Raw genomic sequence first — 22,620 nt, 5'->3', positions numbered from 1 at the left:
TCTCCCTCCTACAGAAACCCATCTCTCTCTCTCTCTCGCGCTCTCCCTCTCGTTCTCTCTCTTTTACAGCACCCATTTTCCCCTCTTTCTCTCGTTCTCCCTCTCTTTCTCTCTCCTACAACACCCATTTCCCTCTCTCTCTCTCTCTCCATCTCTTTCTCTCTCTACCCGACGGATACGCAGTAATTTATAAGTTCCTGCGGTTTCCATACTGTCTGCCGAGTGCCGACTGCGGCCGAGATGAGCTGTCCTTATCGAGACGCGAAGCCAAGCCTTCAAAGAAAGTGAGTGGAAGGTGAAGAAGCCTTGGCCCCCACCCCCCCTTTCCTCTTCCCGGCTTCTTCTTTCACGGGCTGTCAACAGATGCGGACGACCATTTCACACTAGCATCGACCAAAGAACAAGTCTTTCACGAGCTTCTCCCGAGAACACCCCACGCTCATCTTCTTCCTCTTTTTCGGCCCCTTTTTTGCCCAATTCTTTCTTTCCCGGCGATTTCCTTCCTGTTCTTTTCAGGTGATTTTCCTTCCTCTTCTCTCTTTCTTTCGCGGGATCATTCTCAAAATCCGCTCCCGAATGCTGTGAATCTAATCCTTGAACCAAAGTTTGCCTCAAATTATTGAGAATATTAGGCCGCCGAGGAGAAAACTTGGATGTTTTCTTGTGAATTTAGGATTTAATTTTATCGCGAACTCGATTTTTTCTCATCTTTTCCCGGATCGGCCCCTTGTCGCGGTCGATCAAGCCTGACTTGCTCAACTCGTATCATGGATCGCATTCAAGATGAAATTCTTTTGAAGTAATCAGATTGTTTATCTGAATTCTCTTGAGCTTGGGCTCTTCGTATATTTGGTTGAGCTGAAGATCGGACGGGGAATGCACCCGAGCATTTCCTGTTGGAGTTTAAGGAATGAAATTGTTCGGTGATATCTTCATCACGCTATTTATTTTACATTTCCATGGTACTGCATTTTATGTGTTTGATGAAATGGTTTATTTCTCGTAGAAATGATCTTGAAGGATAAGTTTCGTTAGCCTTGGCTATTTGAAGCGGAAGGGGATGCTGTTCCACTTGTTCTTTGTTCTTGCTTGCCTGCTGTCGCCTGTTTCATCTGATTACCAAGGTAAATGTTCAGGTGTTAATGTTCCACTAAATCATTTCATATTCGAATCAAGTCTGTCACCTCTAAGCTCGATTATCTTCCAATTGGTATATTCAGTCTCCTTGCCATTAGTCAGTCTGTCAGTTCGAGTATTGCCGTGATTACTTGTCATCATCCGCTTATAAATGATGATGATGATGATGATGATAACAAAACATCATTCAAATGACGAGGACTATTTCATAATGTTATGAAAATAACCGATTAATGGTAGAATATTCCAGCAGGACATCAATTTTTGTTTAAAACTTTGGAGGGGCTAAAACTCTATGTTATGGGGAGTCTCATCCTCCCTAAAACTCTTAACTACCAAGGAATAATAACCATTATATCGTCTTGCAGGGGACGCATTAGATGATATGAGGAGGCAATTGAATGCCTCCGATGATCAACTGACGGACTGGAACGTAAACATGGTCAGCCCATGCACTTGGAGTTCAATTATTTGTGATGCTCAGGGCAATGTCCTTCAAGTGTAAGTTGTTATTGAACACGTGGAGCTCCTAATCCTTCAAAATTAGGCTAACCCAGATATTTATGTGGACATTAAGTTACATATTTTTATTATCGGAAGAATGGAAGTGAATCTTTCTCCTCACATTTGCATGATAATGCAGCACACTGTCTTCCATGGGATTCACCGGGACTTTGTCGCCCAAAATTGGTGTCTTAAAGTACCTATCAGTCCTGTAAGTATTGTCGATTACCATCACTGATCACCATAGTTTTTTTTGTTAATTAATATGTTTTCTATCAATTTTGTCCACATGAGTCAGATCACTGCCTGGGAACAGGATAAGGGGGCAGATACCGAAAGAATTTGGTAACTTGTCAAGTTTGTTGAACTTGAACCTGGAAAACAACATTCTAAGTGGGGAAATACCAGATGTTCTAGGCAACCTCCCCAAGCTCCAGATTTTGTTCGTAACCCTCTACCTAACTTCGAGTCATTTAGGGTTTATGTATTTTTACGAGGAAGGTGAATTAATCCTTCTTTTGTCTGGATTGATTGCATCTACTGCGATTTTCTCAGGATTTTAAGTGAGAACAATCTCTCAGGAAGTATTCCCAAGACTTTTTCAGACTTGCCAAGTCTGACCGATATGTAAGTAGACACTCCATATGAATCATATTTTCTTATCCAATTTTTGCAAATTTGATTTTTTTCCCACTAAAGAATGAATTCTGTTCTGCAGCCGGCTAGCCTTCAATAACCTGATCGGCTCAATACCTGATCGACTTTTCCAAGCTGGCAGATACAAGTACGAATGATTTCTCTAATATACCATGATTGACAGAAAATTCTGAGATAAATTTCAAACGTTCTTTTTTTTTCTCTCTTTTCATTTTCTTCAAAGTTTTACTGGAACCAACTTGAGTTGCGGATTGAATTTTCCCAACCCTTGCGCATCTACTCTTGCCCAGAATGGTACGTAATTATTTGTTTCCACAATGGGCCTTTATCCTAACCCTCTGCTGTGCATGTAAATTTGGCTGCTTTCTGACCCCAGGTAAATCCCGTAAATCAAATACCCCGCTGGTACTTGGGGTAGCCATACCATCGATTTTCCTTCTCGCCCTGATCGTAGTAACTGTTGTGTTAAAGGGTAGAAGGAAAGGTTCCCATGGCGAGGTCTTTGTCGATGTTTCAGGCAAGAAAATTTTAAGACAATGTTTTTAGATAATGCATGTTGATAAGATAAAACTTGCTGTCGAATTAGCCACAGTCTCGTCAAGGATTAAATTTCTTGATAATTTGCAGGAGAGGATGATCGGAGAATTGCGTTTGGGCAGCTGAGGAGATTTTCCTGGCGTGAGCTACAGGTGTCCACCGATGGTTTCAGCGAGAACAACGTTCTTGGGCAGGGGGGTTTCGGAAAAGTGTATAGAGGGGTTCTCTCAGACGGCACAAAGATCGCTGTTAAACGACTAACAGATTACCAGAGTGCCGCCGGAGAGTCCGCCTTCATGCGTGAGATAGAACTGATCAGCGTGGCTGTTCACAGAAATCTCCTCAGGCTCATCGGCTTCTGCACCACCCCCTCCGAACGACTCCTAGTCTACCCTTTCATGCAGAACTTAAGCGTCGCCTATCGCCTGCGAGGTCTGTTCTTCTTTCTCCCAATTCTTTCTTTCCCTGCGATGGTTTGGCTCTTTTCAACCAGCATGTCAACATCATCAACCATCATTCATGTTGATGATGGCGTTGTTGATTAGGATGACGACGACGGGGTACCAACCCTTAATGTCATCGCCCATTATTGATGTTGACAATGACGTTGACTTGTGTTATTGACAAGATGTCAACCACTCGTCAACATCTCACATCAGTGTCTAGATGTGCTGAATCTTGACTCAGCCTTTGTTGGTTGATGCAGAAATCAAGTCAGGAGAAGAAGTGCTGGACTGGGGCAGAAGAAAGAGAATTGCCCTGGGCGCAGCTCGTGGGCTGGAGTACCTCCACGAGCACTGCAACCCAAAGATCATCCACAGAGACGTGAAAGCAGCAAATGTGCTTCTTGATGAGGACTTTGAGGCTGTTGTCGGCGACTTTGGCCTGGCAAAGCTCGTGGACGTGCGAAGGACCTCCGTTACCACCCAAGTCCGGGGAACGATGGGCCACATTGCACCGGAGTACTTATCCACGGGGAAGTCGTCCGAGAAGACTGATGTCTTCGGCTATGGCATCATGCTACTGGAACTCGTCACGGGCCAGCGGGCCATTGACTTTTCCCGGCTAGAGGAAGCAGATGATGTCCTCCTTCTAGACCATGTAAGTATGACTTTGTCATCATCATCATCACAACCCCAGTAAAGAAATGGATGTCGATATAGTTGCCGTCGTCGTCATTATCAATGACAATGACGAGAGTCACATTTAGAGGGAAAAAACTAGAGTATGTAGAAAGTCTTGTACTTCCACTGTCATCGCCGTCATCATCATCAATCATCCCCATCTGGAATGATGATGATGTATGATGATGCTGATTTTTCGTCATCGTCCTCTCGTCACTGTCATCAAGAATGGAGAACTCTAACCTGTGCTAGAACCCCTAAAGAACTACATCAAAGAAGCTTAAGCTTACGGTTTGTACCATGTAGGTGAAAAAGTTAGAGAGGGAGAAGAACCTGGATGCAATGGTAGACGGCAATCTGAAGAGAAACTACGACAGGCGGGAGGTGGAGATGATGATACAGGTGGCACTTCTGTGCACGCAGCCATCGCCGGACGATCGACCGGCCATGTCCGAGGTTGTGAGGATGCTGGAAGGTGAAGGGCTGGCGGAGAGATGGGAAGAGTGGCAGCAAGTGGAGGTTCATCGCAGGCAGGAGTATGAGAGGCTTCAGGGAAGATTTCTCTGGATGGAAGATTCAATGTACAATCAGGACGCAATTGAGCTGTCTGCTGGGAGATGATGAAAGAGCTCTTTCCTGCCCAGGTGAGTTTTTGTGAGTGAAACTCAATGAAATTTTTTTGATTTTTTAATTAAAATTCAATGAAAAATTCACAGCAGCAAAGGAAATCTAAACACGGGAAGAACCCTGCTTTTTTCTCAGTTGAGAAATTTGTGCTTGTTTTGATAATGCCCTAGGAAGAATATTTATTTGCATTTTCGATGCAGACTTTCTCTCAATGAAAATTTTAATGGCGGGCCATCTTCCTCGTCAAAGCCGGAGGAAATGAGGGGATTCTTCTGATCCTTAAATTAATCGAGAAATGGAATATTCCGACCTATCTGCTCCATTCAAGCTCCGCATTTGTCCGATTATTGCTCGGGCGGCCTGAGTCCTCTGGTCTGATCGAGCTTCCAAAAGTATGCCATCCCAAGAGATGTGGTATAATAAACTGAGACCAACAGACCAAAGATAAATCGATATGTTAATAGTCGTCCTTTAAAATGTCAAAGAAATGTAAGGGTACTGAAAATCAACAATCAACAAACGAACATAATTAATGAGATTACGAAGATAAAAAATATATTTGTTTCTACTTTTTCCTCAAAAAAAAAAATTTGTTTCTACTTTTTCTGGAAGCTATTTATGTAGACAGAAATTGTTTACAGTTCATTCTTTTATTCATCACCGTTTGGAAACGATCGTAACACCCGAATTTCTATGCTGATGAACCTCCAGCCAGTAAAAAAATCCAGAATGCGCAAAAAAGGGGAAAATAATTTAGAAAATTAAATATAGACGCTGTACATTTTTCCTAGAAAAAAGTGCAACCTATGTGATGAGATAGTAAAAAAACGTTCATTGAGTAAAATAAAATTGATATGATTTATCCGCAAGCAAGGAAAGATTGTTCTTACGTGGAAAGCAGACTTGAGAGCAGCAAATTCCCCTTTTGTTATAGTAATGTAAACGCTTTCATCCGCATCTAAGATACGATTTTTAACACCTGAAAGAGGACAAAATATAAAAATTAATTGATGAATACATGGCGGACTAACAAGAGCATCCCGACTACAGAATCCCATGGAGTTTTCCCGTCAGAAGGTCATTGCTAAATCAGATTCGGATAAATCTCGACATAGACATTAAAAAAATGAAGATTTTTCTGGTAATCCTGCGAGATAACAACTCTTTCCTGCTTTTAAAAAAGAGATTGAAATCCTTCAGTGATAAATTTAATTTTGAATTAAATCCGAATTAAACCCTTCAACGACATCTTGAATTAAATCTGTCACAAGTCCCCCAATCCCTTGGAAACACTTAGGCACAGGATCGAGTAAAAGACGAGATACAGAGAAAAACTTAGGTTTTCATTCAAGTAAAATCAAATCAGGGAGATACAGAGAAAAACTTAGGTTTTCATTCAAAGAGAACGTAGGATTGTGTTGGGTCGGATTAGCAGCTAATTACAACGGCTCCATTCTTTGCCTCAAATTATGCGAAGTACTGACGTTCTACTTCATAAAATCGTGACGAAATCAAATCTACTAACTCATCGGGTTTGGTCTTATAGGTGCTTTTGACAGTTTAAAAAATATTTTCAAAGTCAAAACCGAGAACTGTTTGCGTGAATGGTAATGTAATTAAAGCAACGGTGTAGATTGAAAAAATACTTAGATTCAAGACATGGCCGCTGCCATCAGGAAGTGCCTCTGCCTTTAGGAGCTTCTTCACCTTGCCTTCATCACTGTCCATTTCTAAGAGACGTCAGCAAGTGATTACCATTGCCTCATTAGTTACTTTTTACCTTAATCATGGTTGAAAAGAAAATTGCAGACAGTACTCCGAAAATAAGCCGAAAGTTTTACTGAAGGATGTATGATAGGACAATAATCCGTAACAAGAAAAAACTACTGAGATATTTTCCTGTTGAGCTACGTGAAATACTTAGAAATGAAATACACCGGTGCCTAATTTCTTTTTATTGGAAGAACTGGTGCCTAATTGCTTAGATTAACAATAATAGCAGTTATAGTAGGAAATTAATGTCAGAGAAGATATCGATAAATCATACCCACGAGTAACAATTAATCGCAAAAAAACATACGAAATTCGCAAGAAAAATTCAGGAATAAAAATGTCAATTTATGAGTTCACGAGTACCTTCTTCCTATAAAAGGATCATGAAAAAATTCGCACGAATCATTATCACCAAGGCTCATCAGCGTCCCAATTTCTGGAACAGATAAGGAGAATACCTGATAAGAAGTTGACAAAATAAAGAACATTCAAAGACTACGCAAACTTGGAACAACAAAAAAAACGAAGTATGAAGCCGCTGGTGATATTCATCAAAGAGATAAACATGCAGGAATAAATTTCATGGCTCACTTGTTTTTTGTTCCAGTCGTATTGACGCGCTACCGCCGCAGGGGCGAACTGGAGCAAGATAAAACCCTCTTTTGATATCTTGTAAGCGCCAGACTGCATTCAATATGATACGAGAATCGCATGATAACCAAGAGAAACAACGCAAAAGAGTACTGAGATAAAGGATAAGCGTACATCCAAGGAGGAGAACTCAGGAGGCTTCGGTTCCACAGTCAGAGCAGCATTCCCCTTGTATATCGTGTGACCGACAAAAACCTTGGCCATTTGACCTGAGAAGGAAGCAAAAACCATCCTGAACAAGACCTAAAAAGACAAATCCAGACGCAAACGCCAATTCTGAGCTTCAAAAACGAGTAATTCCTGAGCAAACCTTCCGGGAATTGAGACTTGGAAGAAGAAGTTTCATCCTGCGGCTCTCGCAATCTTCCCTGTTGCACTCCTCTCGCCGCAGGCCGGCGACATTTCACGGATAAAGAGCTCTTCGAGGAGATGAACAGAGGAGGGCGATGGAGGCTACTCTGGGAAGAGTTGTTGCAATGCGGAGCAGGGAAGAGAGATGGCGAAATCGCATGCATCTCCAGAGGACGATGAAGAGAGAAGAAGAGAGAAGTTGAGGAATGCAGACTATGGTGGGAAAGAGCTCGTCTTTGGTTTTTATCTTCTCAGTAGACGCAGTACGCTACAAATACAGTCTTTTCCTTGGGTTTCTGCTGGAAGTATAATGCAGTGACGCGGACGGGACGGTTTTTCATCCCGTGACGAAAAAGTCGTCCCGTGCGCGAGGTTGGACGAAAACCGGGACGGTTTTCGTCCACTCGGACGAACAAACCGTCCAGTCCGTGTCACTGGACTGATTCCGACGTCGGACGTGACGATCTTCGTCCCGTCCACTCCGTCATCCACGCCCAGGACAATCTGGAACTATACTAGTGCAGGGATGCGGACGGGACGGTTTTTTCAGATCAGAACAAAAAAATCGTCCCGTCCGCAAGGATGGACGAAAACTGGGATGGTTTTTTCGTCCGAGACCTCTGGACAGGACGGCTTTCATCCACTCAGACTGATTCTGGACGTCGGACGGGACGATCTTCATCCCGTCCCGTCCATCGTCCACGTTCTGGATGATCTGGAACTATAGCTGGAAGCCTGACCAGATGGTCTAAAGCCCATACTGCAGAATTATCTGTACTCCAAGGTTAAAACACAAGAATGTAATATATAGTTCAATAGCAGTAATTATTGCCATTGCAGTTATTATTAGATGGATGCATTTTGCATGAACAGTTTTTTTGTAGATTTTTCGCATGAAATTTATGCCTTATGGAAGGAGGATATTTATCAAATTTTGGTGCTAGGGTAGAAGCAATTATTAACTGTATTTTTAATATGCAAATTATGCTGGGATGGCAGAAATTCTGTCTTTCACTTGTGGAGTTGAGCAGGAATGTAAAATCTATGAAAATATATTTTCCAAAATCATTCAAGTTAAATTGAGTCATTTTAGGGTCGAGGAAATCCAGCAGACAAACTTGTGACTTTTGTGCATTATTTTGGTGAAATTGAATTATTAATGTATAAATCATTAGGATATATCACATAAAATCATATGTTATATGTATTTATTCAAGATTATTAACTTTAACCATGTACTTAACCTTGTATTGATGACAATTAATTTTAATTGTCCTTTTTAATATAATTTTCATGCATAGTCATGCATGCCTTTACTGGACCAGTAAATTATAGTAGTTTATAGCATTAGAAGTTATTTTTTAGATTTAATTATCAAAAGGTACATTATTGCAAATGAGAGAAAAGGAAATTTGGAAGGGACCGTGTACTTGTATAACGTTGGAAGGCTGGTTCAAAGATATTAAGACAAGGCCCAGATAGGGTACAACTGAGCCTTACTTTTATAAAATTGAACAGGCCCGTTTAATGCTTAGTAATACGATTCTTTATATCCTTTGATATGGGAATAAAATTTTCACTCAATATCAGGTGACACAAACGTGGCAAGGAAGATTAGGAGAAATGAAACAGCCATTAAGATGTACATAATTTATGTTACAATTTCTGGTATTGACTTTGCAAAAACTTGCCAATTTCTCCTTCATGCTAATCATAACTACTCTCAAAATGATGGTGGAACACTCCGTGATCTGAGCTCCAAAATTCTAAAAATTCAAGGCTTTAAAATGTAAAACACAAATTTTGTTTCTCCTTCTAACAAGTGAAGCTAGAAAGGGTGGTTAAGGTCTGCTAAAAATATTGCCGTTGCCTCGACTTGTTTTTAAAGCCATTTATTTTTTCCAGTGGAGAAAAGATGCCATCGGAAGACCATCCTTCAGAGAAGTGATAATCCTAAAAATTGGTTGATTTAATAATGGGAATAATATTTATAAATATAATAATATTTGTAAATTTCGAATAGTCAATTTACAGAAAATATAGGATGATAAATGGGTCAATCTACAAGCAGTTAGTCATCCAAAAAAATGAATATAAGATTTGATTATTAGTGTTAAAGAATGTGTACAAAGAAGAAATATCAATAGGGACTTTTTCAAGATTTCAAATGAGTTTTTTGCCTTTTTAAAATTTCTTTTTCATAAAGGCAAAAAATGCATTTCGTAAAATTTCTCTTGTTTTATTTGACTCAAAGCAGCTGCAAGCACACAGAGCTAGTACCTATTGACCTTTGGAAAGGGAGGATCTCCAAAAGTGTGTGATGGGCTTAGAGAAAAAAAATTGGAAAGGATTTGTTCAAAAAATTTTAATGGAGAAAAACAGAATGGAAAATTAAAAGAGGAAACAAATGAATTTTTATGAAATCTTAATGTCTCATATAAAGATAGATACTTGAATTTTGGAACAATAAACATATGGATCTCGAGATAGAAAATAGATAAATTGATTTAGAGAGGGAAAATGGATAAAAGTTTGGGGAGGGGAAATGATTTTAAAGGGGAATACGAAATTCATCTAGGAATATAATGCATGAAAATGAAATTAAAACGTTATAGACTAACATGATGCATTTAAATATTTTCTTGAATCAAATGAAATGATATTAATCATTGAAATCCTCCAAGGGCATGTAGACGCCCATTCCTAGGCATTTTTGAGACGTTCAAGAAATAAATCAAATATTTAAGAAGAAACTTACAATTTCAGTCCAAGATGCAAGGAAATTTGGATGCCAGTAGCAGGTTGTGTCCTTCTTGGTCAACTAGGTTGGGAAGAGCTTTAAAAGTATTCTCCCTCTCTCTCTCTCTCTATATATCTTCTCAACTTATCTAAACTCATCAAAAAAACTTATATAAATGCATGGATAAAGGGTAAAAATTGGGTCCAATTAGAGGGCTAAATATCCAAATGTTGTGATTTTAAATTGGTTAATTTCGGCCATTAGATCCTTTTAACCTCTCCTCCACGTGGCTTACCAACTTGATCAGATTCTACAATCTGGTTGGTCCTCAACCTTATCCTTATTTTTTACCATTGGTTCTGGGCATTAAAAGGGTCAAGATATTCCAATAAAAAAAGGTTAGGGACTTAAAGGAGTGGATTATATAGCCATAAAATCTGTTTCAACAAATAGAATCATGTAATGTGCCATGAATGCTAAAAATAAATGTCATTTACAACTAAAAACTAGTGTCCATATGGCACTGCTTTTAATGAATTGAATCCTGATAAACTGATTTTGAGTCATTAAAAAACAAACATTTTACATTCATTCCATGCATTATTTTATTAATCATACCTCTCTTTAAGTATAAATTCCCATTTCATACATTTATTTTTCAGAAACATTAAAATCACCCTTTTTAATGAAATTTATACCTAATTTTTGAAGGCCATACATTCTCCTATAGAACATGTTTCAATATCATTATCTTCATTGAATTCAATATCATTATCTCACACGAGTGACTATTGTACATTTTCCAGGGCAAAAAATGGATAAACAAGTAAAATTAAAAATGTGTTTTTAGACCGAGCATGGTGCTGGAAATGTTCAAGCTAGACGTGTGCACGAATCCAGAGTGCTCAAGCCCGCCTACAGACGGCGAACACCGCCGTGCATGGAGCTACCCAACGAGGTCTCAAAGGTTGCACACAGAACCACCAAAGGCCCACAGTCACAAGGCCCAATGTGCACAAAGTCATGGCCAATACACATGCCCGAGAGGGGAAGTATTTTGTTTATTCAAAGCATATTCCCGTATAAATTTAAATAATAGTTAAGATTTCAAATATTATAAATATGGGATAATATATAACATATTTCTTTCAGCACCATATCAGGCTGGGCTAACAAACGAAGAAATGGATCGCGACCCGTTGGGCTGCAATCTTAAGAAATTAAAAAGAAATTTATGACCGGGTTTGAAGCTGACCAGGCCCAAAGCCCTTATTATATAGGGCCACTTTGAGTGAGGGGATATGATCTCAGCCATCAGATCTTATGAAATATTGGACAGTGAGATATGTCTCATATTATTTAACATTCTTCTTTTTCTTTTCAGCCTCTTTATTGGCTGACGTGGATGGTGGGGCCAAACGATGGGTGAATCAAAGCACGAGGTGCTGATGAGGCAGTTGATAACGTTGATGACGAAGTGGCTGGAGGGCCAATTGATGTGGCAAAGTCGGGTGCATTAGGAGGAAAATGGTTCGGCTGAGATTTAGTCGCAGCCGTTAATAGTTTGTAAGTAGGCATCCAATGACCAGGGGCAGATATGTCATTTGCAATCCTAGCCATAGTCCTCCTTTGGCCAAACGACAGTTTCTAGCTTAGGGGGGACTGCTATATGCCATGTACGACCAGGAAGGACCCCCAGATCTGTTACATGCCATCTACAGCTACAAGAGTCCTTCCCAAGCCTTTAAGGGGCTCACCGGCCCCTTAATTTAACATATTCATCACAGAAAGGAAAGAGCACCGGTCGAGGTCCCTTTCAGAGCTTTGAGTGATAATTTGCAATTGTGACAGCTGTGCCATTGCGCAATCAGCTTGGGGAGGCATCAGAGAAGAGCTATGATCAGAATAATCTGCACCAAAACGGAGGATAAGAAATGGGGAAACAGCACACCAAAGCTTGGGGGCGGCGATTGGCATCTCCACCCCCATTCTTTGATTCAGGGCAGATTTGATATGTTTGCTAGCTTGGTCTGAATGAAAACTAATCCATAAACATAATAGACTTGGTTGATTTCAGTTTTATTCAAACAAATTTTTGATTCCATCTCGTTTGGGTGTAGTGACCTCTTTGAGTTCTATAGACCACAAGCAAGGTGTCGACATGATTATCTGATTTTCTTCAATTTATTTCAAAATAAAAATAAAAATAAAAATTCTCTTAAATATATTTACCGATATTACTCATATGACTATACTTCTAAGATAATCATAAAATCTGAAAATACCCTCTATATTTTGTCTTACCAATATTCTTAATTCTCCTACCTCGTCTTAATTTCTCTCTCGGACTATCTTGTTAACTGAACCACTTTAAACATCCTCTCTATCTAACCACTTAACTCTCTTCTAAATTAGGCAATACCTTTTCTCCTATCTATCTTTCTTGCTCGTAAAATCTAAGCATACATATATATTTTCCTCTCATCTAATCTAAAACTCACCTAATAATCCGTTCTTTCCCTTATCATAAGTATTACATCTTTATTCTTCATCCTTTTTCTTCTTACATCTTATTAAAGTAAATACTCCTACTAATTAACTTCATACATCTTATTAAAATAAAATCTTATTCAATATCTAACTAAATCTTAATAGCCAACCTTATTTTATATATCTCCTATCTTATACCTTCTATATTATCTTATATCTAACAATACAACTTACTATTAAATAAAGAAATAAACTTCTTTTCTTCTGTTAAGAATAGTCTCTTATTATTATTCTATCTATCATACTAATCTCACATACTTCTTCCATTACCTATAACATCACCCTTAAATTGAATCCCATTAATCCACTCCAATATCCTAATTCTTTATTTTTTCTAATATCTATAAAAGATATAAATAGTATACCATATTATCTCTCTCTGGATCTAGGTCTCCCTCACACAATTTACTATTATTATTCACTATAACCTATTATCTTAAATCTCTCATTAATTAAATACTTCCTCCCACCTAAAAAGTACTTATCTTCTACAATTTTCACTATATTAGTTATTAAATAAATATTACCTTACATTTTTATTATTATAAGTACCTTATATCTTTATTACCTATTACTTCTATTATTCAACTATAACTAATATCTTTAACAACCCTTATGATCATCCTAAGTTCTCCATCACCCTAACTCAACTATTAAATAAACTTCTAAAGGCCAGTCCCTATGGAGATGACCTCACTCCCATTATACAAATCTGAGCGAGTTTTTTATTTTAAAAAAAGTTATTTGATTTAGGCAAATTAAACTACAATGACACTACAATAACATCACAGTTTGCTTTTATAAAATCCCTCCATGTGTCCCCAAGGAACTGTAAAATTATAATAAAGGCTATGTTAATCAATTAAAGCTATTGCAAGTTACCAATATGAACAGTTAGATGTGTGTATTTTTCGACGGCAATTTAATATGTAATACACATGATTCTTCTAAGGCAATTTAAATGTTGTAAATGATGGAAATATATGTGGCCGACAAGCCAATCACACACTCTACATCTCGTTCCATGTTCATTAATACAACATACTCATTATAGTGCAGGTGTGATAGTTATAATGAAGTCCATGAATACATGATCGGACTTAGTGAATTATGATGAGATCATAATGTGGAGATCACTAGTCTTTAAGCATGTAATCTAGACATTCCTATTCGAAGGATACACGAGAAGGACATCGAAGTATCCGGAAAGAATAGCACTATCTAGCCTCACTCATATGATGAGTATGGCCGGTCCCGTAGCCATTAGTGTGGCGACACTAAGGATAGATAGTGGGTGCTCTTTAGTGGAAAGAGTTCACTGAATTGATACGTATGAATCCCTGAATGGTATTATACCGAACTGTCAATCAGGTTGATTCACGTCACGATTGTGTAAGTGGTCCTTAGACCTGAGACACCAAAGACGTCTTGTGGACGGACGGTTGTACTTTGGCTATGGTCAACGAGTCTCTAATCATGGGATTCTAAACGGTCTTAGTTCGGGTACATCAAGAAGTACACGAAGGCGATTGAGTGGTCAAGATGGGATCATCCACCCTCGGTATAAGAGGTGACAGCTCAAGGAAGATGATGGAATGAAGTCCTTGGCCAAGGCAGTGAAATATCAGAGAAGAGTTCTCCGATGATTTCCAATTGCATCAGTACTAACTCAGATGACTGATTAGGGTTTGACAGTTGACCATACCCTAAGTTGTCCAAGGACCATCAAGTGGATGAGGGATTATACATACATGGTAACCGATGACGAACAGGTTCCATGAGTGAGTCGATACACACTCCTTTGTATCTTCTAGGACACGAGGTGTAGCTTGGCACCCCACGTGTCGGAGTCTCGACCTATCGATTGGGTTAAATCGATCCGACATTAATTAATCTATATGATGATATAGTTAATTAATTTGGAAGGCCAATAAAGGTTATTGGGCCGCTGGAGTCGTTAACTAGACTGATACATGGGCCCAGAGGGTCACACGCAAATGGTCTTTTGGACGTTGGAAGATATACTTAAGTTTTGGGGTTTTTATGAAAACTACCCACTTAGTATAAATAGGGGAAGGCCCTGAACGAAATTCACCCGGGCCAGAATTGTTCAGGGGCCTTTCCCCTTCTTCTCCACTCTCCCCACACCCCCTCTCCATCCCTGATGCGATCAGGACGACGTAATGACACCGACGGAGAAAGAACGGGGCTCGTCAACGAGAAGGAGGAGATCCGACGCGCCGAGAACCACATCGATACGTCCAGAGGCTGCACACTTGAGCAGCTCGACTCGTCTCGCTCCGGGATCGAAGAAATCACGAATGAGATTCGTGCAAGGTACATTGTTTCAATGTTTTTTGTTGATGCCGTTCGATTATCAAAAGTCTTCCGCTGCGCATCGTTTTTGATTTGTTCATCCAAGTCAAGGCCTATAGAACCCAACAGTAAAAAGGATTAAAAACATTTTCTACATCATCTAATGTACTATGGGAATATTTTTTTATAAACCTTAGATTAAATGGAATTTAGAGCCTTTTATAAGAATTTATTCATATTTATATGATTTACAAAATAAACATGTTAAAAAAAATATTAAGTAGATATTGTCTCCAAAGTCCATAAAATATAACTACATGCTCTTCTTCAGCTTCAGGGGATTACATCATCCCACATCAGCATAAAATTTAATTAAGTAATCATAAAATACTTAGAATAACTAAATAATTTTTCTTGAAACAAAAATATAAAATTCTAAGAATCCTGGACATTTTATAAATTTAATAGAAAACTGTATTACCCATGTTTTAGGGGCAAAAATTATCCTTTGACATCTGATTTTTCTATTGCTCTATAAAATTTATGTAGTCAAGTTGTGTATATAGATACACAAATTTGTGGATCTTTGAGTTCAAACTGAAATTGTGTTCTAATTTTTTATTTTATTTTGTAAATAAAAAATATAAATGTATAAAATATGTTGATCACATCATTAGAATTGGGAATTTATTGTTCACACTAAATATGTTTATTATCAATTATAATATCATATCATAATGAGACTCAGGCTTCTAATGCCTATCCAAAAGATTCTGAATCAAACTTCCCGAGTATATGAAATTAATACACGACACGGAGAAGAATTGAAGATGATTGTGAAAATAGAAATATTTAGATGATGATTACAGATAATTCAACACATGTTATTGAATAGGGAAGGTGTGAAATCTAAAAAATGTAGTATCCCCGTTTCAATAATTTTTTAATATCTTCATGATGATAAAAAAATTCATAACACTTTGAGATAATGATATGAAAGGATATATATATTTATTTTGGAATGATATAATTTTGTGTTGCATCATCAAATGAGGATATTTACAGAAAAATAGATGAATTGAAACAATGGCAGATGGAATTGAATACAACTAGAGGGAAAAAATAAATGGATAAAACCAATTTCTGTCCTTCAACCTCAAACTTGGAGCATAAGTCACAAAACAAAAATGGGAAGCGGAGTTATACTTATATGAAAATGTGTATTTATTTTGATAAATTTGAGGAGAATCGTCAACATAATTGTTTCATCCAATTTTATATTCTCCTCCCAATATTAATATGCCATCATTTTATCCCAAACCTCCTAGTCATGATTTTTAATGTGTTAAAAAAACTTTCAAATGCTATAATTTTTAATGCCCTCTTTCAAAGTATTACTTATGATGATAAATGCAAATGATTATGATGAAACAATATATAGTGAAGAAAAATAATTTATGAAATGAAAATATATCAAACTTTAATTTATAAACTTAGATAATTCTGAATTTGTCAAGTCTTAAAACAAAATATCTTGGCTCATGTTTATGAACCTATTTATTACAATTCCATTGATTGCTATCAAAATTTCCAAATAATTGAACATTACCTGCCGATTATTAAATGCAGAAATTTGTGTTTTGATGAATATTGAAAGTATATCATGCAAAGTCAGCCCCCAATAACTGGGCTTATCTCAGATCACACATTTTTGTTCATATCAGGAGTTATGCTTAAGAAGATAACCACATTCATATCGTTGAAACTATGCATCGTGCACGTCCTGGTCAAATGTATGATATTTGACCATCCTGTCAAGGGCCCAAATCATTGATGTAGGATTCATAATGTTTATGAAATGTTGATAACCAGGCCCGATGTCTTGGTTAAAAAAATATGTTAATCATACATCATTTGAGCAGTAAAATGTGAAGACCAACATGGACTTATATACCTACCTTACTTATCTATGCCTGAATTATTGGATTATTTCAAAGAGATGGCACGGAAGTGGTGAATATTAAGATGAAGACGCGACTGATGGAGCAAAAGATGAAGGTTCTGATTTATCAGAACAGTTATTAAATAAAAGATAAGTGTAGAGTTTTATGTTAAGTGAAATTATTTCAGAACCTAGGCGCTTAGGAGCGAAGAAGCAACGGTTCCACTTTAGGAGAAAAGAAACAAAGGCGCCAAAGCGGTGAATATATTAAGATTTAGACGAGCGAGCGGGGGCGACAGAGCGGGAGCATTTATAATCATTTATAAAAATTTATTAAAATTTTTTAATAATAAACTTCATAAATAAAAATTTTAAAGTTAAATTTATTAAAGAAATGCAACTATTGGTTTTACCTTTATGGTTTATGAAGTGAATGACAAAGTTATAATTGTGCCAATTTGAATTTGGTTATTCTTCCTTAGTTTTCTCTCTCATATTCGATTCATTTAACTGTTAAATTTTTGGAACTTACAGAGTTAACTCTTTAACTTTTGAAGGAAATATTGGATGATCTAGCCCTAATTTTAAATCACCTTCTCTATCTCTCTTGGTAAAAATCACACTATGAGGAGCACGTCAGATTCTGGCATTCTGTAGAAATTTACAGGCATTTTTTTATGTATATTTCAACACCAAGTTTGTTTCTAATATCATCAAAGATCCATAGGAGTTGTAATTATTTTTTTTTGCCCTAGAATTGACATTGTCAACGACATTGGTCTGAAGATTATCATTTGGAGAGCAATGAGAACAAAGGAGAACATTATAAGATCACAGATAAAAAGAAGTAGCCAACTCGCAGGATGATTTTCAAATATTCACTAACAAAAGTATCACAAAATCAACACAAAATCACTGTATTTTTATGATTTATATATCTTGACTCCTTTGATAGTTTATATAATTTTTTTGTACAGTATTTTGAATGGCACGGGTAAAATAAAGAAGGAAACATTGTGCAGCGATCGGACAATATATCAAATAAAGAATCGTGTGTTTCACAAGTCTTCAATTTTCGGTGAAATCGATACTGAAAAATATTAAATATACATAAAATAAAAGAGGATATAGACATAGAAGACGGGAATAAAATAATCAGGAGATAATTAAAAGCAAGGTATTCTAAACCATCTTGTTATACTTGATTGAATATGCAATGTATTTTTATTCAAATATATTCAATATTTTTTCATATAGAATATCCTTGAAATCATTTTCCTTTTAAAATTATTTCCATCTATGTTATTATTTGGAATAACTAGATATACAACAATTAAGTGGATCTTAGGAGACTCTAGGGGACAGATAGGTTGTTTATATTCATGTTTAAATTTTACCCCATTATCTAAGATTATCTATCAATGATTATTGATAAAGTTTTGTAAAAAATTCAATAGATATGAATTTTTAGGCTTAAGATACTTTTAAAAGTGATATTTCTCATGTTATACAGAATATTAGATTTCAACATATAATACATACTTATTTTTACCATGTTATATTTTGATGGGTTTGAATAATTTTAATGATATTATTGTTGAATTATTTATGCATAATTCTCCAAAATGTTATCCTAAATTTAAACAAAATGGGATGGTTGCAATTAATCCACTAATCCTGATCTCCAAAATTCATTTTCATTCCATATTTGACCATATTTCAGGTTCAATCAAAAAATACATTATGGGCGGAAAATATTAAAGAATGATGGATCTAAGCATTGTGGTTTTTGTTCATCATGAATTTCTTGTACTACAGTCATTAGCCATTGAAAATATGTTCAGGTTCCTATGAGATTTTTATGTGTCTTTAGTGAACTATATATATATTTTTCATATTTACCATAAACAAACTCTAAACCGCCAAATTAGGTTCTCATGATATTATTCATACAAACGAAAAAAAAATGTAAGTAGATTTACTATTTATCTATGATAATATGAAATCTAAAAGGAATTCAAATTTATATATGAAAATCTGAAATGTTAAAATCCAATTCTAATCAAATTGAGAGACTCTGAAATCAGGTAAAAAATATTATGATTTAGTTTTTGAATATGAAATCCTAAAGTTTTTTTGGGTCTAAAGGTGGATGAAGAACTCAAAAATGATTCACAGAAGACTTAGATGGAATTATAATGGCACCAACAAAACCATGAAATGAATCACCTATGCACGGGTTGCATTCGTGATTTCTTGGATCCTAGAGCAAGACAAGCCAAGCTGTCATGTGTGCAGCCTCTAGATATGTCCACATGGTCCATGACACATCAAATCTCCTCCTTCACCTTGACGAGCTCCATTCACCCTCCATCGTCGTCATTATGGCATCCCAATCGCATTGAGAGTGGAGCAGAGGTGTGGGGAGAAGAGATAAGAAGGGAAAGGCCCTGAATAATTCTAGACTGGGTGAATTTTTTTCACGGCCTTCCCCTATGTATATACTAAGTGAGTTTTTTTCATAAAAATCACAAACTTAAGTATATATTCCAACGTCCAAAAGACCATTTGCATGTGACTGTCTAGGTCCATATATTATTCTAGTTAACGACTCCAGCAGCCCAATAACATTTATTGGACTTTCAGAGTAATTAATTATATCATCATATAGATTAATTAATATTATATCAATTTAACCCAGTTGATAGGTTGACTCTCCAACTCATGGGGTGCCAAGCTACACCTTGTGCTCTAGAAGATACAAAGGAGTGTGTATCGACTCATTCATAGAACATGTTCATCATCACTTATCGTGTATATATAGTCCCTCATCCACTTGACACTCCTTAGACGACTTCGGGTTCGATCAACTGTCAAACCCTAATCGGTCATCCGAGTTAGTATTGATGCATTCGGAAATCATCGGAGAACTCTTCTTTGATATTTCACTGCCTTGGCCAAGGACTTCATCGCATCATCTTCCTTAAGCAGTCACCTCTTATACTGAGGGTTGACGATCCCATCTTGACTACTTAGTTGTCTTTGTAAACTTCTTGATGCACCCAAACTAAGACAGTTAAGAATCCATGATTAAAGACTCGTTGGCCGTAGTCAAAGTACAACCGCCCATCCACAAGATGTCTTTGATGGCTCAGGTCTAAGGACCACTTACACAACTATGACATGAATAAAACTGATTGATAGTTTGGTAAAATACAATTCAGGGATTCGTATGGATCAATTCAGCGAACTCTTTCCACTAAAGAACACCCACTATCTATCCTTAGTGTCTCCACACTAATGCATATGGAACCGACCATACTCATCATATGAGTAAGGCTAGATAGTGGTAGTTTATCTAGATATTTTGATGTCCTTCTCGAGTATCTAGATATTTTTTATTAATAGAAATATTAATAAAAAATTCTTAAAGACTAGTGATCTCCACATTTCGATCTAATCAGAATTCACTTAGTCAGATCATGTATTCATGGACTTCATTATAAGCATCAGACATGCACTATAATGAATATGTTATATTAATGAACATGGAACGAGATATAATGAATATGAGATTGGCTTGGCGGCCACATATATTTCCATCAAATTTTTTTTCAATATATTTTAATTACCATATCATAATAAAAATAAATCCACATATTTTAAAGCCAAAAAAATGTATAATCCACCAATTCCGTATTCAATGAATATAAATTCAATGCAAATCCTGTTATCAAGCTTAAAAATAATTCAATTCATTTTAGAATGATATTCTGAATTTTCTATATATTTTTATTTTTGGAGAATTTTCTAACAGCAGATTCTGAAAGAAAAAATTTTCTGAGTCAGAATATGCTTTTTTGGAATTTTTGACATTAAATTTGGAAACATACAATTTTTCAAAGTTAAAAAATATATATTTTTATTTTTGGGCCTTTATTTTATTAAATATGAATTTTAGAATATATTTTGGGTTTTTATACTTTTCTTGACGCAAATCACGTGGACCAATCAGAAAAAAGAAACTATTTTTTGCAATAAATGCATTTCGTGGCCTCAAGAAAGAGATGATTAAAATATTATTATTTCTCTCTTCTTGGAATAGTCAATGTTGGGCGACGTGGCAGCATCATAGAAGGCCACATACAGGTAGTGCGCATGTGTGCACTAATGGATATTATGTGGCCGTCAAGCCAGTCACACTACTAGGTTTATTTAGATTCATAGAATAAAATATTTGCGTTTATTATTATTCCATGTGATGTTTATAGTGAAGTCCATGAATACGTGCAATGACTTAGTGAATTATAATGAGATCATAATACAGTGATCACTAGTCTTTAAGCATGTATTCTAAATATTCCTATTCGATGGATACTCCAGACGTACATCGAATTCTCCAGATAGAACAACACTAGCTAATCCTATTTATATGATAAGTATAGCTGATATTGTAGCTATTAGTGTGGCGACACTAAGGACAGATAGTGGGTGCTTTTTGGAAAGAATTCACTGAATTGATCCGTAGGAATCCCTGAATGGTATTGTACATAAATGTCATTCAGGTTGATTCAAGTCATGGTTGTATAAGTGATCCACTGATATGAGACACCAAGGACATCTCGTGAGAAGACAACTACGTTTTGACTATGACTTACGAGCCTCTAATCATGGGATTTAAATAAGTTATAGATCGGATGTAGTAAGCAGCTTACGAACACGTGGCCAAGATGGGATCATCTGCCCTCGGTATAAGAGGAGATTGACTCAAGGAAGACAATGCAGAAAAATCCCTGGCTAGGATAGTGAGAATATTGGAGAAAGCATTCTCTAATGATCCCTGTTACGCATCAGTACTAATTGAATGATGGATTAGTGGTTGACAATAAACCATACCCTAAGTCGTTCAAGAGTCTCGTGCGGATGATGGATTATACATATAAGGTAACTGATGATGGTAAAGGTTCCATGAGAGTGTTCGAGACTACTCGATATCCTCTAGAGCACGAGGTGTAGCTTGGCACCCCACGGGCTGAAAACTTAACCTATCGATTGGGTTAAATCGATACTTATTTAATTAATCTATATGTTGATATAGTCAATTAATAAGGTTGGTCAATAAATGTTATTGGGCCACGAAAGTTATTTACTAGAAGGATACATGTGCCTAGAGGGGCACACGCACAAGGTCATAAGGGCATTGGTGGATATATTTTACTTTGGCGGGTTTTTGAGAAAAAAACCTTAAGTGAAATATAAAGAGGGAAAGGGGTCTCATTTTAAGCATCCATACAAGCCTGATTTGAGAGGCCCTCCCTTTCTCCACTCTCTTCTCCACTCATCCAAGGAAGAGTGTCTTCGTGGTGAGGAGGTCCTCTAGATTTTCAAGAAGAGTTGAAGAAGAAGACATGGAGATCCAAGCACCGAGTGATCGCGTGGATACTTCTAGAGGCCAGAAGCGTGAACAGTTTCAGAATGATCTCGGAGCGATAAACTCAAGGGTGGAACGAGTTCCCCAAAAGGTACTTTCAGTGGTTTGTTTTAAAGATCGATTATGAATCGATCGACATGCTTCCGCATCCATGGAACATGTTTTCCATGGCCGAACCAAGGCACCGAACCCAACATACACGTGGCACATACATGTCACATTTCTATTGATTTAGAAGGGAAAATCACTGATGTGGCATGCGCTGATGTGGTGGCATGTC

General features: G+C 36.9%; 2 protein-coding genes across 4 annotated transcripts; one reads left to right on the top strand and one right to left on the bottom strand.

The window, feature by feature from the left end:
- The first annotated feature begins 217 nt into the window (after positions 1-217).
- On the top strand, positions 218-5,074 carry LOC144701081 (LRR receptor kinase SERK2-like). Of its 2 annotated transcripts, none has more exons than XM_078572774.1 (13): positions 218-516; positions 1,007-1,124; positions 1,506-1,638; positions 1,781-1,852; positions 1,940-2,083; positions 2,197-2,268; positions 2,360-2,425; positions 2,522-2,592; positions 2,675-2,815; positions 2,926-3,267; positions 3,542-3,936; positions 4,266-4,603; positions 4,787-5,074. In XM_078572774.1, exons 2-12 carry the CDS (start codon positions 1,061-1,063, stop codon positions 4,578-4,580), a joined length of 1,815 nt encoding a protein of 604 aa, XP_078428900.1. In that variant the 5' UTR covers positions 218-516; positions 1,007-1,060; the 3' UTR covers positions 4,581-4,603; positions 4,787-5,074. The 2 variants fall into 2 exon arrangements, with proteins under 2 accessions (XP_078428900.1, XP_078428901.1); XM_078572775.1 differs by lacking the exon at positions 218-516 and adding an exon at positions 546-923.
- LOC144701082 (single-stranded DNA-binding protein WHY1, chloroplastic-like) lies at positions 4,275-7,622 on the bottom strand. 2 transcript variants are annotated; one of them, XM_078572777.1, is made up of 8 exons: positions 7,321-7,622; positions 7,125-7,219; positions 6,951-7,043; positions 6,723-6,817; positions 6,233-6,306; positions 5,477-5,565; positions 4,897-5,010; positions 4,275-4,595 (listed from the first exon to the last, which is right to left on the bottom strand). In XM_078572777.1, the coding sequence occupies exons 1-7, from the start codon at positions 7,523-7,525 to the stop codon at positions 4,897-4,899; spliced, it is 765 nt and encodes a 254-aa protein (XP_078428903.1). In that variant the 5' UTR covers positions 7,526-7,622; the 3' UTR covers positions 4,275-4,595. The 2 variants fall into 2 exon arrangements, with proteins under 2 accessions (XP_078428903.1, XP_078428902.1); XM_078572776.1 differs by lacking the exon at positions 4,275-4,595 and having other exon boundaries at positions 4,683-5,010.
- Between the last annotated feature and the right edge of the window lie 14,998 nt (positions 7,623-22,620).

The sequence above is a fragment of the Wolffia australiana genome, chromosome 3, assembly GCF_029677425.1.
Source record: "Wolffia australiana isolate 7733 chromosome 3, ASM2967742v1".
NCBI lineage: Eukaryota > Viridiplantae > Streptophyta > Magnoliopsida > Alismatales > Araceae > Wolffia > Wolffia australiana.
This window is presented reverse-complemented; position numbering and strand designations above follow the sequence as displayed.

Bases quoted from the DNA above. Each gene is read 5' to 3' on its own strand.
- LOC144701082 (XM_078572777.1), bottom strand. From the start codon at position 7,525: ATGCATGCGATTTCGCCATCTCTCTTCCCTGCTCCGCATTGCAACAAC. The intron at 6,818-6,950 runs GTGAGCCATGAA...ACTTCTTATCAG, and splicing joins ACGACTGGAACAAAAAACAA to GTATTCTCCTTATCTGTTCC. The intron at 5,011-5,476 runs GTAAGAACAATC...TGTTGGTCTCAG, and splicing joins CTCTCAAGTCTGCTTTCCAC to TTTATTATACCACATCTCTT.
- LOC144701081 (XM_078572774.1), top strand. From the start codon at position 1,061: ATGCTGTTCCACTTGTTCTTTGTTCTTGCTTGCCTGCTGTCGCCTGTT. The intron at 1,639-1,780 runs GTAAGTTGTTAT...ATGATAATGCAG, and splicing joins CAGGGCAATGTCCTTCAAGT to CACACTGTCTTCCATGGGAT. The intron at 2,084-2,196 runs GTTCGTAACCCT...CGATTTTCTCAG, and splicing joins CTCCCCAAGCTCCAGATTTT to GATTTTAAGTGAGAACAATC.